The 22,653-nt window shown below is 44.8% G+C and overlaps 1 protein-coding gene across 1 annotated transcript; it reads right to left on the bottom strand.

Moving 5' to 3' along the window:
• Positions 1-320: 320 nt before the first annotated feature.
• Positions 321-22,091, bottom strand: NAAA (N-acylethanolamine acid amidase). Its single transcript, XM_023637949.2, has 11 exons — positions 21,647-22,091; positions 20,813-20,977; positions 17,658-17,784; positions 13,291-13,381; positions 9,687-9,763; positions 6,721-6,893; positions 6,510-6,572; positions 5,683-5,749; positions 5,247-5,275; positions 1,669-1,746; positions 321-1,005 (listed from the first exon to the last, which is right to left on the bottom strand). The coding sequence occupies exons 1-10, from the start codon at positions 21,847-21,849 to the stop codon at positions 1,671-1,673; spliced, it is 1,071 nt and encodes a 356-aa protein (XP_023493717.1). The 5' UTR covers positions 21,850-22,091; the 3' UTR covers positions 321-1,005; positions 1,669-1,670.
• Between the last annotated feature and the right edge of the window lie 562 nt (positions 22,092-22,653).

Genomic DNA, 22,653 nt, shown 5'->3' with positions numbered 1-22,653 from the left:
CAACATGGCATGGCATGAATGATCTGTACCCGGATAACATTTCCCTCTAGACATTCCATTTTCCTTCCTTCTGCTGGCACACTGAACAAGAACATCCAGTCCACTCCATTGTGTATGCTTTTAACCTTTTCTGAGTTCATCCTCAAAGAAGCTTCTTTCCTGTACACGTGAAAAAAAATCAAATTCTACAAAGCAGCCGTGCACACCTTTGAATGCTGACACTCAAAGAACTTAACATCTCTGAGAGCTGGTTCCTCAGGACAGCTGTTCAGAACCACGTGACTTCAACTGTAAGAATGTAGGGAGAACACAAGACCAAATTTCTTGGAAAAAAATTTTTATTCTCCTTGCCAGCATCTCTTTCAACATCTTATGAAGTAATGATCAGTGACAATCAGAAATAATTTGGTTTCATATTGCTTTCAAAAACAGTATGAAAGTAGCTATTTAGAAAAAGGAGGGTCCATTAGTTTTTTTTAAAAACATTAGAAACATTATGAAAAATGAGAATCCCATCACACAGAAATACATGATCAAAGGTCAGACTAACAAACATTCAAACAGGCGCTATTCGAACTAGGTTTCTCCATTTCTTTCAGAAGCGTCTTTTTTCTCAGACTCTTCCAGAAGCACTTCATACTGAACCAAGAGGTCTGGCCAGCTCAGTTGATAAGCTGAGGTAGACAACAGAGCTATGCCTTACGGTGAGAAGCTGAGAATAAAGCCCAAGGATCTGGCCTGCCCTCTGAGACCAGTCATCTTGGAGTTGCTCACGCAGGACAGAGAAAGCTTCGAGAAGCTCACGGCACACCCCGAAGGGAAGCGAAGGCAAGACGCCTGTTACCCACGTTACCAAAACAAGCTGCAAAGCGATCCTCCAGCCCCGCTTCACAAGCTTGACAAGTTTCAGGAGGAAGGAGCCTGGATTGTTCATAAAATAATACGATCCTTTTACTTGATTTTTTAAAGTGCAGCTCTTCAAGAATTTCATATTTAAAAAATCATCTGTAAAGGGAAGAAAAAAAATAAATGAACTTAATTCAAACACTGATGTTAAACATCCCCATAGTAAGTGGGTGACCAAAACATCAGGTTTACGGACTCCAGAAGGTCCTTGCAAGAGAGAAAGGTGTCCTTTCAGGAGGCAGCTGCCCAGGAAGTCCGATTTTAGAGAGAGCAGAAAGGATTCCTGCTGTTTCCTCCTGTCTGCCCTTACCTACAGGCTCACTGATGCCTAAAATACACTCTCTAAGTGGCCTTTGCCTTCAGTATCTGTCTGCAAAGTAAATGCTGCAAAAGTGCTGGGCCTGCCTCACTATCATCTGAGGACACACGAGGCTTATTCGACATTCACCCCTCTGCCTAAGCAAAGAGATGACACTTCGCCCTGAGAGGGTTTGAATAAGAGGCAAATGGCACTGGGCACCAGAAGATTAGCTTTCATACGAACAATTCAAAATAAATACCTATTAGTGACATCAATCTGACACAAATGACAATCATATGCCAGATGCCTGTCAGAAAATTGTACGTATAAATGTTGAAGATACTGCCATCTTCTATGAAATACCAGCACATACTCACCTCCCCGTTAGCTGCCCCACCCCCCAAAAAAAACTTTAGCAAAGCTTTCATAGCACAGGTGAATTCACTCTTCTGCTTACTGACCTTTAACCCAGGTTTCGGATCCTAGTCATGTACTTGTCTGGGCTGGCAGCACTCATTACCGTGGTATAAATCGTGTAGCTGAAAATAATGAGAGGAGTTTTTATATACACATCATTTTCTCTAATACTCCAAAGAGGGAAAAAAAATACCAGGCCCTTCCCTAACACTGGAGACCTGGGACGAGAATACAAATAGAGACACACGTATGTCAGAATATTTAAAATTTACAATTCAAGCGACCACACAAAGTGTTCTTTCCTCCTATTTTGACAACACTGTGGAAGGCCAGGTTCAAATTTAAAATTCTCAGACTCCTCAGAGTTCCACCCTGTGGCAGTGAGGCAGAGCCGGCCTTGGCCCTCACCCATGCTCCGCCCTACCCCACAAGTGGCACGTATGTGGTCACTTTGGCCTTTGCATCTAGGCTTCATGCATGACCCCCAGCAAACAGCCAGCCCTTGGCCTCCCATCAGGGACAGGATGTCCACAATGGCTGCACGCCGCCGTCAGGAGAACAGCCCCAGGGAAGTTGACCACACAGGCCCTGGAAATGGGCTTGGCGATGAGAATTCCAGGGTTCTGAGTACTTGGGCCAGACTCAGGGGGCAAATGCCCCTGGCCCAGTGGATTCCTTATTTCAAGGGAGGGACAGAGCAAGGCCAGAGTGGAGCCTATAAAGCTCAGGGATCAAGAGAGGGGCCCACTTGTCCAGATCTAAGGATGAACACTACAGTGGCATTTATTCAACATTCGGCCTAGCAAGAGACCTTAACAACTTAAGCACAAGTGCACACATATGCACACACACACAGTAGGGCCCCTGCCTTGCACTCCCTTCATCTACCTCTTGTCCTGGACATCAGCTGGGGTGCATGCTCCAAGCATCTGGAGCTGGGCTGTTCAGGAATAGGCAGAATTAGGGCCCTAGTGCCCCACAGCAGAATCATAAGCCCAGCTGAAGATAGCACTATGAGCACGTGCAGAGCTCGTCCAAGGGTAATGGAAGTTCCCTGAGCAGGATCCTGGTTGCTTATTTACTTTAGTCAGAATTCTATTCTCCACCACTGTTTTAATATTTTCTCTGCTTATAGCCACAGCAGAGAATGGAATTCCAATGCAGGGGAGTGTAGTTTTGTAGCACAGCACAAGGGGGCAGTACAGAGTTAACTGCGTCTGTTCAGACTGACTTCTATCAACCTGACACCTTGTGAACAGCCTTGGTTGACAGGAATCATTACATGTAAAGGGCCTGAGAGTTAAGGCTCTGTGTTAATTCTGGCTCAGTGGTTATTATCATTTAAATGCAGTTCCTCTTGGGTTTCAGTTATACAGTAGGGAAAAATGCTACTCAGTAAACTGTCTCTAATTTCTAACAATTCTATTTCAACAAAACATTTCAGATGCCATTTAAACATTCATAGCCTTTTACTCAGTAACCTTACTTCTGGGAATTTAGCCAAGGGAAATAACTCAAAAGAAGGAGGGGAAAGGTACAAATATGTTTATTTCAGAGTTTTAATAAAGTTTTTTTAAGATACAAAATTTTTTTTGGTGAGGAAGATTGGCCCTGAGCTACCATCTGTTACCAATTTTCCTTTTTTTTCCCCTCCCAAAGCCCCAGTACATAGTTGTATATCCTACTTTTAAGTCCTTCTAGTTCTATGTAGGATCCCGCCACAGCATGGCTTGATGAGGTGAGGTCTGCACCCAGGATCTGAACCGGCAAACCCCAGGCTGCCAAAGTGGAATGTGCGAACTTAACCACTCGGCTACAAGGTTAGCCCCATTTTAAAAGTTTTACCTGGAGAATGCTTAATTCTATTACACTCAGTTACCTATGAATCAGCTATTCAAAATTATAAGGGCTGTTCACAGCATGAAAAATGCTTTATTAAAATAAATATAACTATTTTATTATAATACTAATTTTTAAAAGATACAGTCTTCACTTACATAATTATTTTGAAAACTGCAAGGACACAAAAATAGGTTTATAACCCTTATTTTTAAAATGAATATGAAAAGGTCAAAATTATGCCCTACTGGAGCGGGTACAGCCAGGGGTGCACTGGAGCAGCTCCCACAGGCTGCCGAGAGCCGATCGTTCAATATGCAGGAAGTTATGAGCTCATCGTAAACGTGAAAAAGGCCAGGTCGGACTATTTACATCACAGAAGTCAATAAATGCTACAAATCAGGGGAGTCTTTTGTTTTTTGCTCCCTCACCTCTGAAGAGGTAGTTTACTAGCATCCCACCAGGTCTCATTTGTTACCCGAACAGCTCCTCTGTTCCAGTGGTAAAATACTAATTTGTTTTTCTGTATTTGGCTGTTACAATATTGTTTATGGAATAAACTTTTTAACAATAATCTTTTTATCAGGCCATACTTAAAGAAAAAACTTTCAAAGAGATATTTTGAAGATATATTCCTATTACGGTGCAAAGTGAAAAGAATAAGGCCAGTTTTAAAAACGTCATCACACCTAAGCAATCTTAAAGCACCCAGACCCAAAAGTGATTGTGGAGCCAACCAGGAAAACCACTATTTTGTATTTGTGTAAAAGAGGATCATTGCAAAGAAAAAAATCAATTGGGTATTTGAAACTAAAAATCACTGTGTAGCTTTTATCCGTATTAGGCTATTTCCTGAAGTGTACCATTTTGACCTTCTTGCCTTGGGGAAAGCAGAAGTGGATGATGAGAAAGTAAGAAATGCTGGGCTTGGGAAGTTACTGAAGGAAAAGAGGAGACCGAACTCTGTACTGACTTGCAGACGCTTCCTCTCTTATTTTAGTAAATTAAGTCCTATCTCACTGAGCAAAGGGAGGCGTCTGCGCTCCTACTGAGCTGGTCCTGGGTGTGCAGGACGCAAGTGGGCAACCTCTCGAGGGGGACGATGACAATCTGGGCTCTTCTGCTTTGCTGTGACGGTCGCATGGACCTTTAGAGTTACCTGTACACGGTCGGGGGTGGCTGCCTCTCAGGTTTAACTAGGAGCTTCCTGTGGCAGTGGCGGCCACAGCCCAGGGCTTCACCCGGAAGAGCATGTGGGAAAAATCCCAGGCTGTAGACCCAAGAAGCCACTGCTCACAGGACGCTACTCTCAAGAGAACAGGCTAAAAGGGAAACATTAACTCAGATACTGAATTATCCATGGAACGAGCGTGGGGGCAGCAGAAACTCCCTGGGAAGATAAAGGAAAGCCAAAGGCGTCTAGAGTTTAGTTCTAAAAGAGTGAAATTAGGGAGCTCGTAACCAGTGAAGGCAGGCCCCACATAACAGACTGATTCAGGATGAACATGTCACTGCCTCCTCCTTCTGGATCACTCTGTCCTCCTGACCTTTGTTTTTCTTCGTGGGCTTCTCACCTGCCTTAGGATATGCTTGATTATCTGCGCTCCCCCCAACCAGCAGTAGAACACTGCCCCTGAGAGCAGAGACACTGTTTTGCCCTCTGCTGTATCCACAGCACCCAGAAAGCCTGCCCCGCCGGAGCCCTCAGATCCTGCTCAGCCGGCGTGCGTGAGCGAGGCCACCATTCCAGGTGACGTATGAATGTGTTTAACATGCCACTTACTTGTTATTAACTGGAAACACGGACAAAACCTGCACAGGAAACAAGCATATCGTAAAGACTATTAAAAGGCAGAAGAAACACATGTCGAATATCTATAGGAAGAAAATAATCACAATACTTCCACGTGTCTCGGGGTGACAGAGTTACAGACTTTTGAATCCTTTCTCCTTCTAAACAAAGAACATATATGACAACTGTGCCCTTTTTTTAATATGCAGAAAAACTTAGGTGAAGATAGATATGTTCACCTAGACAGAAACAAGTTCAGCAAATGTCATCTGGTTTTTCTTTCAAATATTTTCAACCAGGTAAAACTTACTCTTACATTTTTATCTACCACATTTGCTTAAAGTCAGAGGAGAAAATTTTTTTTAATCACTCCTAACAAAGACACCAAACATCTCGGGTAAAAGCTGGACATTGTGACACAAGTTACCTGGAAGAGCGTCTCCAGACTGAGGTTTGCCTGGCCCGTGGCGTTAAGGGCTTTGATGGCAGGTGTTCTGCAAGGACAACGGTCAAGGTCACTTCAGGAAACCTCGCACTCCACCAGCTCTCACTTTGGGTGGCACAATGCAAGGTCTAGCCTCATAATCTCCTTTCCTCAAAACAGATTCTGGCCCCCAAGCACGTGTCCCGCCTAGTCCCAGACTGAATGGAATTCATTCAGCAACTGGGCCCACTGCCACATCTGCTCCGGGAAGCTGGGCCAGTGAAAACGCCTTGCTGCAGAATTGAGCAGTCGCCACCAAACACGTACAGCAGTAAAGCCAAAAGGGAAAATAGAACCACCTGCGCTTTGGGGATGCACCGATTTATAATCACAGAATCTTCAAAATTAGAAGGGACAGTGAAAGCCCCCAACTGGTTTATTTACTTATTCAAGTATGAGAAATGTTTTCCTTCCAAAAAAGAATTCCATAGAAAACCACGAATCTTGTTCTCTCCTTTCCTTTTACAGATGGGTGAAGAGAGGCCCATCTGTCAGTGAGTCATTAGCAGAGCTGGCGGTGGAATCTAGGGCTCCTGACCCAGAGGCCAGGGCTAGCCTTGCCCTCCCAACATCCAACCAACTGCCAAAGAGGCTCCTCCAGTGCTCTCCTCCACACGACACTCTCCCATCCCAGCCAAGGCACTGGCGAGGGGGGCCCAGGTACATCTGGGAGAGGATGCCCCTGTAGTCCTCTCCAGTTCCTGTAAAAGGAGGGGTACATTCGCCCGACCACAAGAAAACACTGCAAACCAGAAAGGGTAGAGGCCCACCTTCGGTCATCGCCCTTAGGCACTGGCTTCCAGTGGTCATAATTTGTCTCAACTCGGAACCACCTACAACAGAACACACCGCCTTGTCTTATCCAAGGTCATTGGGACATAGTTAAAGAAGAAATATATAAGAATAAAAAAATGCCTGTATTTTCACCAATTAAAAAATGATAATTGGTACAAAATAACCAGGGCCTTTAATCCTACTCACGCTCCATTTAAAGGATCTAGGGGCCAAATGTCCACCGGGCCACCTCTGTTCCTCGTGATGACCACTCCTTCCTGGGGGGATGTGCCACCAACAATGTAATAAACATCAGCAATAAGGGGAGTCTTCGCCAGTTTGTAAACAGCTGCTTCAAAGTTTCCTGATTCACTCAGGGTCTGAACAAAGACAGACCTGCGTCAGCAGCATTACACACAGCAGTTCTTCACACCAACTGATGGGCAAGCGGTCCAAAGCACATTCTCCTGATATATTAAGCCATGAATCTTGAACTGCTCTGACCTCATCCTCTTGTCATCAGGGCTCCTGAGATGGGAGAAACCTCAGTGGGGAGCCAACTGCAGCGGGATTTTTCTCACAAAAGGAAAGAACTATTGACAAGTTCTAGGCCTGGCTCACCAAACATGGGCTGCGTGCTCTCTAAGCAAGTCACCATCAAAAAGGACTCCCCATGTTTCTTCACTCGTTTGCTCTTTCAACAGGTATTCCTTGAATACCTACTATGTGCTAGGCACTGTGCTGGCATGGAGACAGAAAAGGGAATATGACTGAACTGGTCCTCGTTCTCCCCATATTTCCAAGGATGAGAGGAAAGTCAACAGGCAAGGGTGACACGTGTAATGAGTGTCAACACAGGAGAAGGACATGCTGTGGAAGTCATGGCAGGGGACCCATCCTCACCCAGGGCGCTGAGGAGGCATCTCGAGGAGGAATCACAGGAGCTAAGGCCAAAGAGACAAGTTAGACTGGTGAGAGTGGTGGTTTTGGGGTTGGGAGTGGGGGTAGGGATGAGTTCCAGTTCGATGGAATAGTTTGGCAAAGGCTTGGAGATGAAAGAGAGCGTGCTACATTAGAGCAGTGAGCTTAACTGGTGTTCAGATACCCTGGGGCTCACGAAGACTTCCAAAGGTCTGTGGCACGGACAGTTAAGGGGATCACTTTCCAAATCTTCAGCTTCCATAGGTGCTCCTCCCTCAAGCTGATCTGCTCGAGACCATCCTGGGGTAGAGGGCCTGCCCTTCCCAATCACTCTTCCACCACTTTTTGAAAGAAGTACATTTTCTGCTCACTCATCCTGAATACCGCCAAGACACAGTGTCAAGGGTGGGGGCGGGCATAGGGTCAAACAAAAGAAAAATTCAAAATATCAGTGTCTGCAGAGGTGCTGTCATTCAGCACCATAAACCATCAACCGACAGCAGGGCCTGTGGCCTCTTCCCTGCCTTATACATACTGCTGTCAGGGTGACGTATTTAGACTTGAGTTGATTTGTTCTAAACTCAGTAAAATTATAAAGTGAGGCAATAGGAGCTATGGAATACTTTTTTGATTATATTGCCTATACCATCCCCAACTACTATCAAAGAATCTATTGCCTCAAACAGAATTCTACGAGAACGAAGCAAAAGAACATCGTAAGAAATACTGAAGGCAGTGGCGGCTTACTTCCCTCAGGCAGCAAAGTCAGGGTGAGGCAGGTACCTTACTGTCTATCTCAGGAAGTGAGGAGATGGGCAGTGACTGTTAACGGGAAAGAGTTCCTTCTTAGAGGAACGAAAATGTTCTAAAATTGCTTGTAGTCATGGTTGCACAACTCTGTGAATAAACTAAAAGCCAGTGAGTTGTATACTTTAAATAGATAAATTGTACAGCATGTAAACCGCATGGCATTATACCTCAATTAAAGATCCTTCTACTTATGACCCAGCAATTCCACTCTTAAGTACTTACCCAACTGATATGTTTACAAGAAGACTCGTACAAGAATTTCTATACCAGCCTTATTCATGATAGCCCCCCAAACTAGAAATCAACAGGAAAATAAATTACGGCATATTGATAATATTGACTATTCTTCAATAACAACAAGGAAAGAGCTGGCGATACAAACAACAAGGGTGAATTTGAACATTGTGCTGAGCTATTGCAGAAAACTCTAGGTTATGACAAAGAGTCTCTCCGTGACTAAACTGTAGCCAGTTCCTCTGAGCCCTCTTTTTGATTAGACCTTAACCTTGGCCTATAAAGACTTGAACAAATGATAACATAGTTTCTAACACCTCAAGGTCACATCCCTAAAATGACCCTAGCCCCTCTTAGAATACCTGCCGGAGGAAACTCAAAGCTGTCAAAAGACTTTACTGTTTGTTCCAGGCAACACCTGGAGATAGGGCCCCTGGCCCCAGTCCCTGCAGGAGAGTAGGAGGCTAACTTCGATAAGAGCCAGTGAGCAATCCCAGATAGGGTTCACAAGGACAACCCCTCCTTTTTGTAATTTTTCACTTTTCTGACTCTACTGAGGCCCTGCTCACCCCCTCCCATTCCCTCATTCTTCCTTTAAAACACCCAGTCACCTCTGCACAAATCAGAGTTCAGTTCAGTTCATGTTGGACACGTTTCCCTATGGCAACAGTCTACTACTGATTAAAATCTGTCCTAACCACTTTCTTTATTTTTCTTGAGGTATAATTGCCACATAACATTACATTAGTTTCAGCTGTACAACGTAATGATTCGATATTTGTATATATTGCAAAACGACCCACCCCAAATCTAGTTTACATCCATCACCACAAATAGTTACCCAAAAAAATTTTTCTTGTGGTGAGAACTTTTAAGATTTATTCTCTTAGCAACTTTAAATATGCAATACAGGATTATTAACTATAGCCCCCATGCTGTACATTACATTCCCATGACTTATTTATTTTATAACTGGAAATTTATAATTTTTTATAATTATAACTCTCACTTTAGTGTCCAGCCTTATTTTATCTTTAATACGTATTATCACAAAGGTTGATGTGCATTTTGCAAACCTTTAGATGCCTATTCTTTTAAGGAGCTTCTTACATTAAAGACAACATTGTTGAGTGACACAGAGCATCCCCACACGAACACAGTGTAGAAGATGAGGTCAGGGGAGGTGGCTGCACAGTGAACATACTCACAGTGCGGATGACCCAGCTGATCGGAGAGTGTCTCTGAAAGAGGGCAGCGATCATGTTCTCCCACCACGAGCCTTTAGCTGCCGAGTCGAGGAAGGAACAATAAGTACATACACAAATTGCAGCCCAAGTGCCACTTTGAAAAATTCCTTAAATCTCGTTTCTTCCCACAGTACAAGCTGATGGGAGAGAAAGGTTGCTGGATGAGGAGTGATTTTACTAGCATCCAGTTTTCAAGATTAAGCCTAAATTTCACGGCAACCATAAAAACATGTAAAAATATATATTTGAAAGCAGAACCTTTTGTGCCTGGAAACAATTAGAATTATGTTAAAGGAAATCATTCCTGATTAATTACCCCAGGCAAAATAAAATTACGTAGCTGTCAAGAGAAGTGGCCCAATCAGTATTAGGAAGACTGTAGAGAACTCATATCTTTCAGAACTTTGTTTGATTTGGGCTTACATTTTTCAAAAAATGCAAATTTACAGGGCTGTCCCTGTTGCCTAGTAGTTGAGTTCACCGTGCTCTACTTTGGCGGCTTGGGTTCATGGGTTCGGATCCTGGGTGCGGACCTACACCACTCGTCAGCTAGGCTAGGCGGCGACCCACATACAAAACAGAGGAAGACTGGCACAGATGTTAGCTCAGGGCTAATCTCCCTCAAGCAAAAAAAAAAAAAAAGAGGAAGACTGGCAACAGACATTAGTTGATGGCAAATCTTCCTCACCAAGAAAAACAAACAAATAAACAAATTTATAATTAGACTCCAAAATTACTTTTTAATGTCTTTAAAAATCTCTGTAGGGGATTTCCAAAGAAAAAATTTCATTCAAGAAATAAGCAATGAGCATCTACTATGTGCCATATCCTGATCTCATCCAGACCCTTGGAAATTAACAGGGAACAAAAGAAACTAGTGTACCATTAACTAAAGAAGATTTTGATAACTCTAATAAAGAAAATAAAACAGTACAATGTAATCGTGAGTGACGAGGGAGGACTCCTTTCAAGAGGAGCGTAAGAACAGCCTGTCTGGGTTGTGGACATTTAGCTAAGATGGGTAGCACATTCCAGACAGGAGGCTGGAATGTGTCAGGGCCCAAAGGCAGGAACAAGCTTGGCAGATGTCAGGAAAAGAAAGGAGGTGAGGTGAGGTGCAGGCAGAGTGAGGGAGAAGGACAGAGGCATAAAATGTGGGGTGCAGGAGGTGACGGGATAGAGTTTGAGGTCAGAGTCAGGACTTTGGATTTGGTATAAGCGCAATGGAAAGTCATGGTAGGTTTTAAACAGGGGAACAGCCTGCTGGTGTCAGCTGCTGGGTAGAGAAAGAATCAGAGGAGGATGAGAACAGTGGCAGGGAGACCAGAGGGACAGCTGCTGCAGCAGTGGAGGTGCGAAGGCAGCTAGCCCAGCCGTAGAGGTAGAGAGAATGGACAGGTGGAGTCTAGCTGTGGTGGAAGAGCTGACAAAACTTAGGGACTGAGGGGTCAAAGAATTCTCCTGGTAGCAACTGGTTGAAGAGAAGTGCCATTTCCTGAGACATGGAAAACCCGGAGAGAAACAGATTTGGGTGGAGGCAGAGTGAGGGCAAGAAAAGGGGAAAGAAAAAAGCAAGAGATCTACTTAAGCAGATCAAGTTTGAGAGTCCCAACAGACATCAAAGCGGAGATGCTGAGAAGGTGGTCGGGTACTCCAATTCGGAGGGAGGTCAGGCCTGGAGATGTGACAATAACAACAAATGCTTCTCTGGCCCTCGCTCTGTGCCAGGTAGTGCCCTGAGTACTTGACATACATGAACTCATTTCATCCTCACAGCAGCCACTATCATCCCTGCTTTCCAGATGAGGAAACTGAAGCACAGAGAGGATAAGCACCTTGGTCATGGTCACCTAGCTAGCAAGTGATAGCACCAAGATATAAACCCAGGTAGGCTGGGTCTGAGATCTTAACCACCAGGTGGTCTGCTGAGCCTCCCACACTTGGTGCCATTTGTTAGCCCTCCTCAGATCCCCTTCCTTTCCCAGGGCAGTTAGAGGCACTGTTGGCACTCTTCATTATGTCCAGAAACTTAACTAAATATCTTAATTACCTATACTAACCAAGACATGTTACCTTATTGTTCAGGTGTTTGAACTCAATCATAGCAGACAAGTTTTCATTAAAATAAGGTTTTAAAAGTTTTTAAAAAGTGGTTTGACAACATTTAATTAAATTTTTATGTTACAGAATAACTTGGTTATTTTTAAACTGCTCATACCTTCTACAAACAGTTAGCTAAATAATTTGAGTCACAAGATAATGGAAACAAAGCCCATCTTTTTAATAAATATACATGTGTTTACAGACATTCTGTGTAAAATATTAGTAACTGGCATGCCATGGTTTGGGTACCACTGGTTGAGAACCAATCTCACTCACAGCTGACATTTGAGAAAATGTTGAAAATATACATTAGGGTGAAGACCTGACTACCACGAACATTGATATATACCCAATCAGCATCTTGCTGGGAAAGCCTTATGCAAACAGGTAAGAATAAACCTAACCAAAGGAAATAACAACAACGTGAAGTCGACCAGGGGACCATCAGATGACCAACACTAAACTTTAAGAGTTTCCTCGTGTATGTCTTTCTCCTCATCCAGCCGCATTTTCCTGAAGACAGAGACAAGAGTTAGCTTATCTCTGGGCTCCCCACGTACTGTGGTACGGAACGACATACCCTGAGATGGAGGGAATGGCCGTAGGTTGTACAACAAACACAGCAACTGGGCCACGACCCCAGAGATCAGTTGGAGAACCACTTCTCCCAACTACTAGCTGTTATTTCATCTCATAGCCTTATTTTCTTCCTCTGCATGATGAATAGGGTTAATAATATCAGCCCTGGCTATCTAACAGGACTGTTGTGAGGGTCCAATGAAAAAACTTAAGAGAAAGTGCACTGTAAAGTGCTTTACAGATGTTGCCTGTATAATGCCGTCATACAACTTCAAGATTACTGCAATAGATTCCTCAGTCTTCTGCTTCCATCCAATCCCAACACAGTCCAAGCTCTACAGAGCAGCCAAAGTGATAGTTAAAACATCTAAATCACATCTGTTCATTCCCTGGCCTAAAATTCTCCTAAGGCTTCCATTATGCTTACAATCCAACTCCTCATCCTGGCCCTTACCATGGCCTCAGCCTTTCTCTCTACCTTTACTGTTACTCCCCCCTTACTGTAGGAGTAATGTGGTGCTGTAGCCACATTACCATCTTTTATTTCTGGAATCCACCAAGAATGGTCTTCCTCCAGCTTCTGCAGACCTGGCTCCTGGATGGTGTGAGTCCAGCCTTCCCTGAACCTCTACCTGTAGTAACCGGCCCACTTCCTCCTTCATGATCACATCTTCCTGTTTTCCTTTCTAGGTAGCACGCAGCACTACCTGAAATCAGCTTCTTTCCTTCATGTGCACTGCCCGTCTCCCCCCAGGATGGAAGTCCCTGCCAGGTAGTGTAGAAGGTGTTCCTCTACCATGCTATATTGGGTGAGTGAAAGAAGCACTCAAGTAAAACTGAACAGGAATATGGCTAAAAACACTCGGGAGTTTGTTGTGATTACCTCGTTCGTCACCAGAAATGGTAAACTTGTGCGGACTCTGACCAGTCCATAATCCTACGTAGCCAATAAAAGTGGTTCCTGTGAACGCAATCTGAAATCAAGAGATAAAGTATCATTTTAACATTCCAACCAAATACACATTAAAATCACCTGCTTTGTCCCACAATTTCATGGATTTTGTTTCTTATAGGCTCATAATATGAATAAATAGAATAAAAACTCTGAAATGGCCTTCTAGAAGGCTTAACCTTGGGGCCCATGGACAGAATTCAGTGGATCTGTCACCCTGAATGGGAAAAAAGGTCCATCTTTATTTTCACTAACCTCTAACTGCAACTTCGCTCCTTCTATAAGGAATGTAGGCAACAAATCGTGCAGTCGTGGCTGTGCCTACAACTCTGTCACCAGCAGAAATCATTATGTATTTTCACAGACATCATGGTGGTGGCAGATAACTTGAAATGTCATTCATACTTATCACTACTCTGGAATCATGGTAGTTATTAGACGCGCTGCTAAACATTACTATTTAATGTGTTAAGAAAAAGTATAACATTGAAATGGCTGTATTTCAACATAACTGGTTTTCTTTATAATCCTTCTCACTTTATTTTATGTATTTATCAAATATTATTCTGAGAAGGGATCAATAGGCCTCACTCAGGGGTCCATACACCTTAAAGAAGCCCCATCCTAGAAGTCACAAATGGGGCCCGATTTAAAAACTTGTGTTGACTTTTTATAAGAGATAAATATCATGCATCTTATAAGTTTTGTGAAGTAAATGGGAACAAGTGAGACTGTTTATCAGTGACAGTCGTATTTAAATTTTAATGCTTAAAAAATGATTTTGCATACACCTTTCATTTAACCCTCACGATGTTCCCATGAGTTATAAGAATTGCTCCCACTTTAAAGTAATGAGTGCTAATGATTGCAAGACACCATTATATGGCCCTGAGGAGAAAAATCAAACTCTAGCAGTTATTTCGGATGCTAGACTTCTTTTTTTGAGGAAGATTAGCCCTGAGCTAACATCTGCTGCCAATCCTCCTCTTTTTGCTGAGGAAGACTGGCCCTGAGCTAACGTCCGTGCCCATCTTCCTCTACTTTATACGTGGGACGCCTACCACAGCATGGCTTGCCAAGTGGTGCCATGTCCGCACCAGGGATTCGGGCCTGCGAAGCCCAGGCCGCCAAAGCGGAATGTGTGCACTTAACTGCTGAGCCACCAGGCCAGCCCCTAGACTTCATTTTTAAAAGAGGTACTTAGAACAGTACCTGGCTCATGCTGTTCAATAAAGGTTAACTAAGATTTTTATATTTGAGAAATGAACAGGCCTAAGTTAATATTTTTTGTTAGAAAACTGAATCTTAAGTCAGTAATCTTTCTCATTTAATCATTTATTTCTACCTCATCTGGGTGTAAATTACAAGGTGGCTAAATTACAAGGGAAAAATGCAGTGGCTTTATTTTTATAAATGACCTTTTCCCCTAGACTCACCGAGGGCCTTCCATGAATTCTCCCATTTCCATTCACGGCAGTAAGACGGGAATAAGCCCCCCTTGCTAGTAAAGCCCTTACAAAATGTAAGCCCTCACTTTATTTTCATGATACACTGATCCTGGTGTTAGCGTCACTCTTGAAGGACTGAGCAAATTAAAGTTATGAAAATTAAAATCACATTGTAGTTTCCAAGATATTTTATAATACATAATTATAAATAATTATAAGATGTAATTTGTAAGATATTGTATCGTGCAGCTCTGAAAAACTGACTCTATTTCTAGATGTCTGTGCTTTCCAATTGTCTCTGGCAGGTCAGTTAACATACACCCTTAGCTGTGGCAAGAGACTCTAATTTACAGTCTAAGGCCGAGTTTTGGGGAAGAAAGCTAACAGCAGGCTGAGGCCGGGGTTCGGTCCCACCTCTGCCACATCTCCCTCATCTGATTTGGGGCAAGTCAGTCTCTGTGAGGCCTGGCCCCCTCATCTGGAAAATAAGGATGGAAATGTTGACTCGTGCCTGCCTCACAGGGCTGCTGGGAGGATCAAATGAGGTCCTGTATGTGAAAATACTTTTAAAATTATGAACACCCAACAAGGATAAGAGAGCAATTGTGTGGATAATCTGTTCTTAATTTAGCAAAACAATTTCTTAGCCAGGAGCCTCAGCATAAAGACAATACCCAAGTGTAAACTGCTAAGTTCGGCATAATAACCGGAGCACTGAGAGAAAAGCCACACCAATAGACCACTTCTCACAGGAGCTCCAGGAGAAAGAGACACAACTGAAGCAGCAACTGTTACTTAGGCTGAGTTCTGGAGAGAACAGTTGAAATTATTTATTTATTTATTTATTTTTCCTTTCTCTCTTTTTTTTTTGAGGAAAATCACTCCTGAGCCAACTGCTGCCAATCCTCCTCTTTTTGCTGAGGAAGACTGGCCCTGAGCTAACATCTGTGCCCATCTTCCTCTACTTTTTATATGTGGGATGCCTACCACAGCATGGCTTTTTGCCAAGCGGTGCCATGTCCTCACCCGGGATCCGAACTGGCGAACCCTGGGCCACCGAAGGGAACGTGCGCATTTAACCGCTGCGCCACTGGGCCAGCCCCAGAAATAATTTATTTTTATTGCATTTAATCCTTTGTCTACTTATAAGAATTTTGCTCACTGTAGAATAATAGAGAAAAGCTAAAGTAGTAAATGCAAATAATTATTGTCCTATCATTTGGTAATAACCATGTACATTTTAGCAGATTTCCTTTCAGAATTTATTTTGCATGTATATTCTGTCATTGTCACCACTTAAAACCATTTTTGGAGGCTGGCCTCGTGGCCGACTGGTTAAGTTCATGCGCTCCACTTTGGCAGCCCAGGGTTTTGCCGGTTCGGATCCTGGGCGTGGACATGGCACCGCTCATCAGGTCACGCTGAGACAGTGTCCCATGTGCCACAGCTAGAAGGACCCACAACTAAAAATATACAACTATGTACTGGGAGGATTTTGGGAGAAAAAAGCAGAAAGAAAAAAAAAGAAGATTGACAACAGTTGTTAGCTCAGGTCCAAAACTTTAAAAACAAAACAAAACAAAACCATTTTGAAGTAAATCTTCAGCTATAAATCAAATTGTTAATAGTGGTGAAGTAAAGGTATGAAATTGGGAAAGGAGAAACTTTAACTTTAAATTTTTCTGCTCTTTTGAATTTTTTTTTTTTTAAAGATTTTATTTTTTCCTTTTTCTCCCCAAAGCCCCCTGGTACATAGTTGTATATTCTTTGTTGTGGGTCCTTCTAGTTGTGGCATGTGGGACGCTGCCTCAGCGTGGTTTGATGAGCAGTGTCATGTCGGCGCCCAGGATTCGAACCAACGAAACACTGGGCTGCCTGCAGCGGAGCGCGCGAACTTAACCGCTCGGCCACGGGGCCAGCCCCTCTTTTGAATTTTTTATGAGAAATTTTTGTTTGTAAAAGCAGATGACCAAATGACTATTTAGTAAATGAGTTTTCAGTATTTGGGAGTCAACCCCTAAACGCAAAGAGCACATGAAATGAGGTCCTCGTCCTTAAACAATGTCCTACCAAGGCAAAATCTGGCTTTTGTGTGCTCTATTCTGTTTCATTGCAATAACATGCTGTGTGTACTCAGTGAACATAGATTAAGGCTATCTCGCTAGACGTTTACACAGAAACATGACAAAAGCATATATTAGATTATACTTCTAAAGGGACTGTGTTGAAAATAAAGTGATCCAGGTATAATTTTTTAAGGATGATACATAAGAGAGTAGTGAGTGAAGGGCCATTTCTTATTTGGCCACTATTTTCCAAGCATCTACCACATGCTTTCCACAGATTACTTCACTGAACCTTTATAACTGTCTCCATAAAGTAATTATTAACCTCTCTGAGTTGTCGTCTACAAAATGGGTTTAAGTAATCTCTCATGTTCTTAAAGGAAGGAAGTGACAGAAGCAGGATTCAAACTCAGGACTGTCAGACCCCAAAGTTGGGTGTTCCTAGCCGTGACACTATGCCACCCCTCCCTATTCCAGAAGCAGCCAGGACATGGGAAAGCAGAGGGAAGAGCTGACTCAGCAGAGCAGACGACAAATGATCATCCCCGATGGAGATTTCCCTAAGGAAAACTGATTGACCTCTTTAAGGAAAAGCTCAGTAATAACTGACCCTTCTTTCTCTAAGCTTAATTGATGTAACGGTCTCGTGGTTTTGTTTTCCAGGAGTTTGATTTTTTTGTATCTTAAACCAATAACACACTTAAGGAGCAGGCCATCCAAATGATTGCTAATTTGGGTTAGCAAGTCGCTCTGATTTCTGAATCTTATAGTCTACGGACAATACCTGCCCATTCTTTAAGAACTGCACATCCACGGTCAACTTGCGTAAGAAAGTTCCAAAAGCATAATCCAGATTCCGGCCATGGTAAATGTGGCCTTTGGAGTCTTGAGCCACAATACTGGTGCAGAATCTGAGAAAAGGGAGAAGTCCAACATGAACGAATGAGAAAAATAAGAAAAAGGAAAATGAGTGTTTTGTTTTTAAAATAAGTCCTTAAAGTAAAACAGTTTTTCTTCCTTATAATAGACACACACACCACATAATCCTTGTACGAGAACAGGGACTCACAATTCAAGATGAAAAGCACTACTGGACACAACTCACCAGTGTTCGTTCCGTGTTACTTGACCCTTGCCCTCAGCACACGTGGCATTGAAAACATACTGAACGAGGATTTCATCCTAATCTAAATCTGAAAGTGACCCATTCTGGGGCTCACCCTGACCTCTGAACTTTGCTCTGCTTGGCAGAGTGTCATCTATTTAACACACCATTCAAAGCCAGCTCAAGCTCACCTCTCCACTGAATTTCTCAGAGCAAGCGCAATGGCACTAAACCATTGCATCCCACAAAGGTTTTATTTCGTCTCCTTGGGAAAATGGTCACCTTTTTAGGGGCTTGGCACTTTTCCTGTTCCCCTTAGAGCTCCCTACACAGAGCTAATAAGAAAAAAGGATACTTTAAGAACTCCCAGCCAGAGAGAAGTATTTCGAGGAAAAGAAGAAAAGGTTTGTTAAGATATTTAAATGTCCATTTTCTCTGGGGATATGTAATGTTATGTGGAACATTATTTACATATAGCATGTCCACTTCTGGGGGGTGGGAGTGGGGGGAGACATCTCTATCCACACAAACCCAAATGAGAGGAAATACCTTGATGGATTGACAGTCATTTCTTTCTTTTTTTTTTTTTTTTTTTTTTGAGGAAGATTAGCCCTGAGCTAACTACTGCCAATCCTCCTCTTTTTGCTGAGGAAGACTGGCCCTGAGCTAACATCCGTGCCCATCTTCCTCTACTTGATATGTGGGATGCCTACCATAGCATGGCGTGCCAAGGGGTGCCATGTCCGCACCCGGGATCCGAACCAGCAAACCCTGGGCCACCAAGAAGCGGAACCTACGAACTTAACTGCTGCGTCACCAGGCTGGCCCCTGACAGTCATTTCTGAGTAACAGGATTGTGGTTAACTTCCTTCATACTTTTCTGTATTAACTAATGTTCTATAATGATTACATATTACTTCTAAAATTAGGAGAAAACAAATGTTACTTAATTTTTTTGTTTAAAAAAGGAAGCTTGGTCAAGTTTTAATTTTTTCCAAGGTTTCTGATCTTAACTTCAAAGAGTTCATGTCCAGGAAGGGACTGATAAAACACTGGAATTGGCTAAAGCAAAGTTTGTAGAATCTCTCTGAAAGATGATTTTTCAAAATGAGCTTCCATGTCATGCCCAAACGTCGTAGCGTGAGGTGGCCCACAAGCACAGGGCCTCGCAGGGCAGTGGGGACACGTGCTTCTAGTACCACCTCTGACCACTCACCATCCACCTGACTTTCAGCAATTTGTCCCTCTTGAGGCTTAGTTTCCACATCACAGCAGGTAATACCATCTCCAGTGCCTGGCACCCAGGGGGCTCAAGAAAGGGTAGCTAGTCTGACTCTGATTCAAAAAGGCTTACATCAGAAATGAAAACAGAACGTTTCCTTTGTTAATGCTGGTGGAGTCTGATGGTGCTTTCTGTTGTCATGAAATTCAGTATATACCTTAATATCAAATCCAAAAGTTAGAGTGTTTTTACTGGAACTTTTGCTTTATCTGCTTGAATACAGTGACTCCAACAAAAGAAGGTGAAAGTAAAAAGTGACAATTTTTTCATTGAGAAAGCCACATGATAGACTAGGAAAAAGATGGGGGTAGGAGATGAGGAATGGCAAAATTAACTTAGTTCAATTGAAAAGCACTTTAACAAGCTCGTGTTTTAAAATATTTCCCTAAAGAGGAAGGCAGTCACGGTGCTTTTTTTTTCTTTCTTCTTTTTTAAGATTGGCACCTGAGCTAACAACTGTTGCCAATCTTGCGTTTTGGTTTTTTTTTACTTGTTTCTGCTTTTTCTCCCCAAATCCCCCCAGTACATAGTTGTATATTTTAGTTGTGGGTCCTTCTAGTTGTGGCATGTGAGACACCGGCTCAGCATGGCCTGACGAGCAGTGCCATGTCCGAGCCCAGGATCCGAACCCTCCAAACTCTGGGCTGCCGAAGCGGAGCACAGGAACTTAACCACTGGGCCACGAGGCTGGCCCCCACATTACTCCTTAACCTACTCTGCCTAGGTGTTCCGGGAAGATGCCAGGGGGCAGTAAGGTTTCCTTATCCCAAGCATATATATATTTTTTTTAAATCACCTTTTGGCTGCCAGAAGCTATAAGTATCTACAAGATGTTACTGGATGAAGTTGGTCTGGTGGCAAAACAAGTCCTGAAGGCAGAAACCAAGTCAAACCTCACTTAATTCCAGGATCTGTTACTGAGCCATTAAAGACTTACGGCTTCCCTTGCACTTTGCCTGGGATCAACCACACACTCCCTATTACTTTCCGTGTGCCATTTTATCCTGCCCACTCTGGGTACCAAATCTTGGCTGGCCTTGTTAGCCAGAACAGTGTTCCCTGAGACCCCAGCCCTGGAGGGAACAGACTCGGAAAGAGGAGTCAGGCTCACTAGCCGTAAGAAACGTGGAGGACAAAATACAGGGGACAAATAAGTCCTGGGACGACCCCTTGCGTTATAAGGCTGGAAGGTCACTGGGTTAACTCAGAGGGTCCATACTCCAGCGAGGTTTGTTCCAAAAACTTCCTGGAAAAGTACATGTTGAGCAGAGTTTCGAAAGTGGGATGCTGGCTGGATAGGTAGAGGGAGAAAAAGGGGCTTCAGGCAGAGGAGAAGTTCAGTACTGAGGTCAAAGAAGTTGCTTTCTTTCTCGAAGCCCATGATCTGCTGCTCAGATTCACCCAGAGAAGCAAAGAGGAAGCGCTGGCGGTTTCTGGGCAGCCCGGTCACCACCCTGTTTTTATCAAACTGAAAACATGTCTCCTCCCACTCAGGTGTGGCAGGAGTTCCCAGGAAGCCCCACGTTAATCCGCGCCAGCGTGGGGCACTCACGCGGAGCACTCGTAGAACAAGTTGATGAGGAGGCCGTCGGCCAGGCTGATGTTGAGGACGTCGCACATGCCGCGGATCTCGTCGGTGAAGGGCTGCGGCAGGAAGCTCTCCAGCACTCCGACCGCCTTTTGAAGCAACGTATGGACCCACTTGGGGACCCCATCCCTAGAAACGAAGAACCACGAGGGTGTCTGATCTGCTCAGAGGTCGGAGGGGTGCGAGTGTGTGTTTGTCGGGGGAGGGGAGGGCGGCGGGAGGGGTTGGTACCTAAGGCTCTCATCCTTAAGGAGTGAATGCTAGGTGCCTCCCTTCCCCAGAGAGCAGACAGTCCAGGCCCCGGGTCACCCAATCTTCAGCGTCCAGGAGGGGAAAAGAAAACTCCGACACAGGGAGCGAGCATGGTCCCCAAAGGGGCGGTCTTGGAAGGCCAGTGAGGCTTGCAAAGAAGACGTGGGCTGCGTCCCCTACTAGATAGCCGAGCAGCCAAGGGCAACAACTCGCGCGCCACCCTGACCCGGAATGGCTCGAGGACGGGCGGGCCACTGGTGACACCGAACTTGAAAGCCAACCCAGCCGCGCCGGCTCATCGCTAACCCGCACGCTGCCCAGAGCAGCCGCAATTCTGGTTCTGGTCCCCGCCGCCCCTGCACACTCCAGAGGCCAGGGGTGAGGGGGAGGGGGTGGAGGGCAAGGCTGTCGCAGAGGGAGGGGACGGCTAAGGAGTCTCGGTTTGGAGCACATTGGGCAGCGCGCGTCTGGGGTTTTCCGCACTCCGCCCCCGGCCGCCGGTGATGTCCCCGAGATCCCGAGCCGCGCCCCGGCGCCCGCGCTCACCCGAGGATGTGCGCCATCGCAGCGCGCAAGAAGTCCAGGTCGAAGTGCCTCAGCACCGGCAGCCAGCGCAGCTCGGGGGCCGCGTCCAGGCTCACGTTGAAGAGCGGCGGAGCTGGGGGCGAGGCGGCGGCCGCCACCCCGGCCCCGGCCAGCAGCAGCAGCAGCGCCAGCGCGGGGCGCGCGCCCGGGTCCACGGCTCGCATAGCTCGGGCTCAGGTGGCCGGAGTTAGGGCCGCTGCTGCCACAGCCGGCGCCCGGGGAAGCGCCGAAGCAGAAGGAGGAGGAGGAGCCAGGGCGGTGCTAGGAGGGCTGGAGGCGGAGCCCGCGCGCGGCCTGGCCCACCAGGTCATTTGGTGCCCCCATCCCTCCCGCCCGGGCTCTCCTTCCGCGGGGGCGCTAACGCTGCCAGCCGCCGGCTCCTCACCCCGCCTCCCCACCCCATCCCAGCCACGTGGACCGACAGTGTCAACCGCGGCCTGGAGCGAGATGAAGTAAATGATTTTCAGTAGCGAAGAGGTTGCAGGAGAGTCCTACCGTGGTAGGAAAGGATCCCCCACCCTCACCCCGCCACCTCACTTGCTCATATTTAAATTATTTAAAGGTTTATCTGGATTTTATAAAGGAAGAGAGAGCTTTTTCAGTTCAACACTTACACCTCTTTTAGTTTAAAAAAAAAACTAAAAAGTTAGCTAACGTTTATGTGCCAAGTATTTTTGCCGACTCTATCTCATTTAACCATCAAACGGGGATGAGTTAGTTCTGCCCGTTTTCGTGATGAGGAATATGAGGCTTGGAGAGGTAAAGCAATTTGCCCGAGGCCACACCTGGGGAGCCTCTGCGCTGGCCTCCCAGCCAGGCTCTCAGAATCCAAACTCCACCTTCGTAATCACTCCCCTGCCTCCTCCTTGAGTTCCCAGGATCTGAAAACTTGCAACGTAAAGCTTGTAAGTCTTAGGAAAATCACCTGACTTAGCAAGGCTGGGACGTTCTTAATGGTTAGCATGTCG

This window comes from Equus caballus, chromosome 3, assembly GCF_041296265.1.
Source record: "Equus caballus isolate H_3958 breed thoroughbred chromosome 3, TB-T2T, whole genome shotgun sequence".
Taxonomy (NCBI): domain Eukaryota; kingdom Metazoa; phylum Chordata; class Mammalia; order Perissodactyla; family Equidae; genus Equus; species Equus caballus.
Note: the sequence above shows the minus strand (reverse complement) of the source record. Positions and strands in the feature narration are given on the sequence as shown.